This window comes from Otolemur garnettii, unplaced genomic scaffold (assembly GCF_000181295.1).
Source record: "Otolemur garnettii isolate 467f Iridium unplaced genomic scaffold, OtoGar3 scaffold00156, whole genome shotgun sequence".
Taxonomy (NCBI): Eukaryota; Metazoa; Chordata; class Mammalia; order Primates; family Galagidae; genus Otolemur; species Otolemur garnettii.
The window spans coordinates 2,462,314-2,470,305 of record NW_003852551.1 but is presented as its reverse complement, the minus strand read 5'-3'; the positions used below and the strand labels follow the sequence as shown (position 1 = coordinate 2,470,305).

The 7,992-nt window shown below is 49.0% G+C and overlaps 1 protein-coding gene across 1 annotated transcript in view; it reads left to right on the top strand.

Annotated features, from left to right (window-relative positions):
- Window positions 1-1,745: 1,745 nt before the first annotated feature.
- The window catches only part of UBXN11 (UBX domain protein 11), a 30,467-nt gene continuing 24,220 nt past the window's right edge, over window positions 1,746-7,992 (top strand). The window contains exons 1-4 of the mRNA XM_023519104.1: window positions 1,746-1,802; window positions 4,907-5,006; window positions 6,386-6,414; window positions 7,046-7,144. Of these exons, the coding sequence (XP_023374872.1) occupies window positions 4,936-5,006; window positions 6,386-6,414; window positions 7,046-7,144 (199 nt within the window). The 5' untranslated portion in view covers window positions 1,746-1,802; window positions 4,907-4,935. The remainder of the gene's footprint in view (window positions 1,803-4,906; window positions 5,007-6,385; window positions 6,415-7,045; window positions 7,145-7,992) is intronic.

Sequence of the window (7,992 nt, the reverse complement as noted above, 5' to 3'; positions counted from 1 at the left end):
CCACCACAATGCCTGGCTATTTTTTTAGAGACAGGGTCTCACTCTTGCTCAGGCTGGTCTCTAACCCACGAGCTCAAGGGATTGGCCAGCCTCAGCCTCCTAGAGTGCTAGATTATAGATGTAAGCCACCAGGCCCAGACTCAAAGTTCCTGGGTTTTTTTTTTTTTTTTTTTTTTGACAGGAGCCTCAAGTTGTCCCCCTGGGTAGAGTGCTGTGGCATCTCAGCTCACAGCAACCTCCAACTCCTGGGCTCAAGCGAGTCTCCTGCCTCCGCCTCCCAAGTAGCTGGGACCACAGGTGCCCGCTACAACTCTGGGCTATTTTTTGGTTGCAGCCCTCGTTGTTTGGCGGGCCTGGGCTGGATTCAAACCTGCCACCTTGGGTGTACGTGGCCGGTGCCTTAGCCACTTAAGCCACAGGCGCTGAGCCGTTTTTTTTTTTTTTTGCAGTTTTTGGCCAGGGCTGGGTTTGAAGCTGCCACCTCCGGCATATGGGGCTGGTGCCAAACCCCTTTGAGCCGCAGGCACTGCCCCAAAGTTCGTGTTCTTAACTAAACTGGCTCTAGTCGCTCTGGTGATGGGAGTCTAATCCAATTACAGATGAGATTCAGGGAGGTGAAAAGTCTTACCAAAGGGAGGGGGAGTACTTTACCCAACTATTACACAAGGGAACTAGAATTCCAGCTTCCCCTCAGGACACCATCTGGTCAAGGAATTCGTGGAGAAAACGCAGATTTAAGAAACTTATTTATTATTAGTAGTAGTATTTTGAGAACGGGTCTCACTCTTGTCTTGGCTAGACTTCAGTGGCATCACCACGTCCCAATAACTTTTTCCACTTTTTCTATTTATGATAGAGCTAGGGTGCAAGGTGTGAGGAGGTGGGGTAGTCTCCCTCTTGCTCATGTTGGTCTCCAGCTTCTGACCTCCAGTGATCCTCCTGTCTCAGCCTCCCAGAGTGCTAGGATTACAGGTGTAAGCCATTGCACCTAGCCCATTTATTTTATTTTTTAATGTTTTTTCTTTTTAAAATTTGAGTTGAGGGCGGGGCCTGTGTCTCAAAGGAGTAGGGCGCCGGCCCCATATGCCGGAGGTGGCGGTTTCAAACCCAGCCCCGGCCAAAAACTGCAACAACAACAACAACAACAACAACAACAACAAAAAATTGAGTTAAGGTAAAACATTTAGTAAATATTGCGTCACTTCAATTCACCCTCAAAGCAATCCCCATGAAGAACTGTACTGATCAGATGGGGAAATAGACTTACAGGGATAATTCCTCCCAAGATTAATGAAGGAAATTAGTGGCACTGTCCGAATCACAAATTTAGGTCTAGAGGCTGTCAGCAGTTTCTTTTTATATTTATTTTTTATTTCCAAAGATTCAGGAGGTACAAGTGGAGTTTTGTTACATGGATACATTCCATAGTGGCTTTTAAAGTACCCATCACCCGAATAGGATACACTGAACCCAATAGGTAATTTTTCATCTCTCATCCCACGCCCCCCTGTCTCCTAACCTAACCTCAGGTTCTCCAAACAGCCGGCCTGCGGTAGGAACAAGCCCTGTATTTCCCCCAACCCCGGCAGTTCAGAGTGGTGCATTCTGGGATTCGCAGTATCCCAAGAAGAGTCTAGTCTGTGGGCCAATAGAATTCGAGCACAGAAGACTCTAGCCGCCTCCGCCCAGGTTGCTCACGCCCCCTCGAACTAGCCAATGAGAGGGGCACAGGTCCTGGTCGCCCGGGAAACTGCATAACAACAAGATGGCGGCGCCGCAGGACGGCTTGCTGAGCCTGCGTGGTGAGTCTGGCCCAAGGTCTCTCTGTCCCTGGATTCACCACAGAGTCTGGGCCCTAATCCCTGAGGGCTGGAAAGCTCCGTGGCTCCTCTGAGAGCGGATTCAGAACCGCACTTACCATCACTTCGCGTGGAGGCGAGAGGAGGCAACGTGGCTCCCAGGGCGGGGTTAGGTCGAGGTAGACTTTGCGCCCTGGGTGTGTCCAGGAGTGATTAGGGACTACTAGCAGTGGGTCTAGCCGTCCTGGCGCTAGACTCGGGCTTGGGGTGACGAATAAGGTCGAAGAGGTGTGACGAAGGATATTGTCAGTCAAGTACGGTGCTGAGTTCAGTCCCAAAGAGTTAGAGGCACAAAACACAGCTTTGCCCTCAGATCCCCGGTCTTGAGCGGGTAGGGGAAGACAGCCCTATCTTTAGGAGCCTTTGGCTTTAGTGGAAGACCCAGTCCTGCCCCTGGAAGCCACAAGGTGAAAGGGTAGACGTGTCTCTGTCCTCAAGCCCCCCACCTCGCCCTCTGAATCTGAGGAAGAGACACAGCCCTTCTCTCAGAAGTCCTCTAATGGGAAGACACAGTTTTTGTCCTTTGATATCTCCTATAATCCGAGAAAATTAACCTGGAGACAGTGTGTCGGATTGGACTGGGGTGAGAATGGAAGTAGGGAAGTCAGAGGCCACTGTGACAGCCCCGAAGAAGGGCAAAGTGAGTTCCACGAGTATGGCTCTTACTGGGCATGACTAGGAGGAGCTGTGTGTGAGACACATTGCAGAGTTTGACTTTGGGGGTTGGTAATTGATAGGATTAAGAGGGAAGGAAGGGAGGCTAGGCGCGGTGTCTTGCGCCTGTAATCCTAGCACTCTGGGAAGCCGAGGTGGGTGGATTGCCTAGCTCAGGAGTTGGAGACCAGCCTGAGCAAGAGCTAGACCTCGTCTCTAAAAATAGCTAGACGTTGTGATAGGCGCCTGTAGTACCCCCAGCTACTTGGGAGGCTGAGGCAAGAGGATCACTGGAGCCCAAGAGTTTGAGGTTGCTGTGAGTAATAATGCCACAGCTCTCAACCCCAGGGCGACTGAGTGAGATGATGTCTCAAAAAAAAAAAAAAAAAAGAAAAGAAAAAAGAAAAAGAGGGAAGGAAGGGGAGAAAAATGTTGTGCTTGGATGGTGGAGTTCCACTGAAAAGGCCAAAGTGGGAGGAACTGAGTTTGAGGGAAGATGTTGAGTTTGCTTTGAGGACCAGTTGCTTTCTTTCTGCTATGATTAGCTTTGTTGAAATATAATTCACATATCGCATGCTTTGCCCCTTTAAAGTGCACATTTTAATAATTTTTAGTATATTTTGGTATACCATTTATATGAAATGTCCAGAATGGGTAATCTATAGAGATAGGGAGTAGAGTAGTGGTTGCCTAGGGCTGGCTGGGAAAGAAGGGTGGTGGCTGAAGGGTAAATTAGGGGTGGCTGTTGAAGGGCACAGGGTTTTTTTAGGCTGATAAAAATGTTTTAAAATTGTAATGGTTGTACGACCCTGTGACTATACTAAAAGCTTAAATTAATACCTTACAAGGGTGAAGTATGTGAATTATATCTCAATAAAGCTGTTTTATGAAAAAGGTTGTATATTGTATAATTTTATTTACATAACTTTCTTGAAGTAAGAAAATTACAGAGACGGAAAATAGGGTAGCATTTGCCAGGGGTTAGGGCTGGGGAAGGAGAGGCAGATGGGGGTGACTATAAAGAGGTAAGGTACGGGTAGGAATGAGGAGACCATCCCAGGAGGGGACTTCCAGCAGGGAAGCCATGAATGAGTGAGGCATTTGACTAGCAGTTCAGGTGGCTTGAGTGGCAAGATGGACAATGAAGTCATAAAACACAGGCAGGGACCAGATCACCTGTATTAAAGAATTTTGAATTTTTTCTATGGCTGGGAAGGAGCCCTGGGGAGCTGTGTGCAAGGATGTGTTTTAAGAAGATCCCTCTGGCAATGTGTGGGGACTGATGAAGGGAGCCATAGGGGCTGTCATCTTGGCCACATAAACCCTGAAGATGGCCAGACAGAGCAGGGGCTGGGGAAGGTTGGGGACAAATGTGGGAGGTTGGGTGGTGGCGAGACTCTGGGCCTGGTCCTTGGGGGAGGGCTCCTTCTGAGGAAGGAGCAGAGCATGAGTCCTAAACTCGGATGAAGTCATGGGAGGCTGCCTCCAGAAAGCATGGGTTCCCTTGCTGGAATGTTTTAGGAGCCTGGAGGCCAGTACCAGACGTTTCCAAAGTAGAGCTTCCTTGGATTTGTCCTTAAAAAAAACTTGGAGGTTCTAGGATTTCTAGATATAAATCCCTTAATATACTTTATTTACTGAAGAGTAATAACCTTTAGTTATGCCCCTAATGTGCATTTCTTTTCAAAAGGAAGAGGGAAGGAGGGGAAACCAGTGTTTATGGGTGCCAATGACAACAAAAACACACAATAGCTCACATTTCTACTTGTTTCCTTTGAGGTTAACACTGGGCTTGAGGCTTTAAGTTATCTGTTATTTCTGAATCCCTTCAATAACCCTGCCCAGCCAGTGCTATTACTAGCCCCATCTTATACCAAAGGGAACGGAGAGTGGCAGAACTTGTCCAGAACCAGGCCTCTTAACCTCCATATCATGTGGACTCTGTCTTGGTTGAATCTTGACTTTGGATTGCCCCTCTGAGATGTTAGGAGGGGTGCCTGGTTTCTTGTAGGAGGGAAGGAGATGCCTGGACTTTGTCAACTGGCTTGCTGATAGATGGACAGCCTCCTGGGAAGTGTTTTTCCCAGGTTCTAAGTCTGGGGAAGTCCCAGGCTTCTGACTTATCTCTGCATCCCATCCTCACCTCCACAGCCCTTTCCCAAGCACCACCAGGCCAAAGGTCTCCAGGGTCAGAGCAGAGAGCCACATACCCAGAGGAGCAGGCAGACATGACCTCTGTTGGGGCAGTGGGAGGAGGTGAGGGACACTGCCTCCTGGACAATGCTCCTTGTTAGTAATAATACCCAGGAAAGAGGAAACTTCAGACCTCCCCCTGGACCTGAAGCCCTGGGTTCCCTCTGTCCCCGGGGGCTGAGTTCCTTCTTTTCTCTCAGGGAGCTCCTGACAGCTAGAATCTAGAACTATGAGCTCACCTTTGGCCTCCCTTAGTAAGACCCGGAAAGTGCCCCTGCAGTCGGAGCCTGTCAATCCTGGGTAAGGAATCAGCCTCATGGGGTCTTTGGGTCCCTCCCCCTGTCTCCTCCTTGATCCTTCTGTGGCCAGAGAAGAATGACTCTTAGTGTCTTGCAGAATACAAAGAAGAGTTACATAGCTTGTCCTGATGTCCTTCCTTCTCTTTATATCTTCTTCTGGGGTGCCCTATTCTGTGTCTAAGCATAACTGGGTTGTGCCTTTTAGTAAGGTTTGGCCCCTATAGGAGTGGCTCAGGGTCCATCTATTCATTCATTGTTCATTTATTAATTCTCCAAACACTGCTCACACCTGTAATCTCAGCACTCTGGGAGGCTGAGGGAAGAGAATCACTGGAGGCCAGGAATTGGAGACCAGCCTGAGCAAGAGTGAGACCCCATCTCTACAAAAAATAGAAAAATCATCTGGGCATGGTGGCATGTACCTGTCATCCCAGCTACTTGGGAGGCTGATGCAGGAGGATTGCTTGAGCCCGGGAGTTTGAGGTGGTAGCGAGCTAAGATGATGCCACTGGACTCTAGTTAGGAGGACAGAGTTAGACTGTCTCCAAAAAAAAAAAAAAAAAAGAGAGAGAGAGAGAAAGATAAAGGAAAAGTAAGAATTCTGCAAACACTGATGGTTTATCTATCCCCAGCCAGGCCCTATGTTGAGCTCTCAGTGAAGGAAATCTATTACATCTGTCTAGCACTTTCATCATTTCAAAGTTTGTTTTTTCTTTTTTTTTTTTTTTAAGACAGTCTCAAAAAAAGACTGTGTTGCCCTTGGTAGAGTGCTGTGGCATCACAGCTCACAGCAACCTTAAACTCTTGGGCTCAAGCAATTCTCTTGCCTCAGCCTCCCAACTAGCTGGGACTATCAGTGCCCACCACAACGCCTGGCTATTTTCCTTTGTAGTTATCATTGTTGTTTAGCTGGCCCGGGCTGGGTTTGAAACCGCCACCCTTAGTGTATATGGCTGGCACCATAACCACTGTGCTATGGGTGCTGAGCCCAAAGTATTTTTTTAAATCTCTCTTTTCTTTCTTGCTCTTCTGAATACCACTTTGAACCATTCTAAGACCAAGGAAATCCAGAGAGGTTAAGCGACATGCCTGGGGTCTCACAACCTTTGCAGAACAGAGCTGGGGCTTTGCAAGTGGGCTTTACAAGTCTTGTAGTCTCCTCATCCAAGACCCTGCCCTTCAGCTCTTTCCCCTTCCTTCTGCATTGGCTCACCCTAGGATGGGAATGGGATTCAGGGTGGAAGTCTTCAGAAGGCAGAGGCCCAGCCTCCATCTCTTTTAGCCTTGACTGGGGCCTGGCACCCAGAACCTTTTCTCTGGTGATGGTATAGGGGGTCCTAACTTGCATTTCCTTCTTCTCCTTCCGGCCTGGGTTCCCAGGAGGCGAGGGATACGAATCTACGGAGATGGTAAGTGTGGGCTCCATCCTTGTGTCCTCTTCACCTCCCATCTGCCTGGACCTCCTATGCTTGGGCAGATGGAGAGAAAGAACATGATGCAGGCCCTTGTTAGCTTGAGCAATGCCTGCCTCAATGATATGTGCAACTCCCCCACCTTGTCTCCCTAAGGACTGGGTTTCCCTCCTGGCAGCTCTCAGATTAGGAGCTCCTATACCCACAGTAGATGTCATCACTAACATTTGAACCCCTTGACCCACTATGGGACTGGCTTGTGGGTACCCAGAAATCATGTGAAAGTTGAGAAATTACCCAGCCCAGGGACATGGGGTCCCCTTCCCCCTGACAGCTTCCTTTAGCTGTTATAGCCTCCCCAGAGGCCTATCCTCACATCACTGCCCTGACTTCTGTGAGCTCAGGCCTTTGGATTCCAACTCCACTTCTACCCCCACTGTGGTGCTGGCACTGGCTACTCAAGACCTTTGGGAGCTGAGCTGGGAGAATTCTAAGCAGAGGCCCATTCTGGTTGGATCTTTGTTCCCAGCCTCCTGAGTCCTCTTACTCTTGCCCTGGCCAGGTCCCAGGACCTGAGTTCCTCTGGGCCTTGGTCCCAGAGTGATGACCTAGGCATCTCTGTCCGCAGAAGATGAAGTGGATTTGCTGAATACTGACCATGACTCGGAAGAAAGGATCTCTGTCCCTTCCTGCTATGGTGGCATAGGTGTCTCTGTGAGTCAGAAAGGTGAGAGCGGAGGCCTGAAGGGATCTGGGTCCTGGCAGCAGGAGGGGGACCCAGAGAAGGTGTGAAGCTCTAAGAGGTGTGGCACCTACTCTTGCCTGCTGAGTCTGAAGCAGCTGCTCTCACTCCTGGCTGACTGTGGCCATGAGCCTAAACCCCCAAACCTCTCTAGGACCTGGCTGCACATAAAGCCACACAAGCTCCATCCTTGGCTCAGGAAATCTGTCCAAACACCAGAGTGGAGGCTGTGAGTGGAGTCATGATCAAGTGTGATGTCAATGGGTCTAGGATTCAGGGTCAGAGAGGAATGAAGGCCCTGAGGGTGGTCCTCAGCCCTTGGCCATCTGCTTCCTGCTTCTTCAGGGCACTGGAAAGACCCAAAGTTACCTAGATACTCCACTGAGCTTGGCCCACACCATTGGCAAGGGGCTGTGGCAATGCTGAGTTCATGGAGGTCCCTAAAGTGGGACAGAGCTCATCAGGGTGACTTCCCCAGAGAATGAAGAATAAACTTTGTGAGCCAGGGCAAAGAATAAACATACCAAAGTGGGAATAGTGGGGGATGAAGAAATAAAACACATAAAAGACAAAGATCACACCAGAGATAAGGATGGGATTGGAAGGTTTGACACAGCTGATGACTGCAGCCAGCACCGAACCAGGTCAACAGTTTATTTATACAGTACCTAAACTAGATTACTACACTAACAATGTTGGAAATCAACAAGGGAAGCAAGTGGGAATATTTTCTTTTTTTTTCTTTTTTTTTTTTTTTTGGAGACAGAGCCTCAAGCTGTCCCCCTGGGTAGAGTGCTGTGGCATTACAGCTCACAGCAACCTCCGACTCCTGG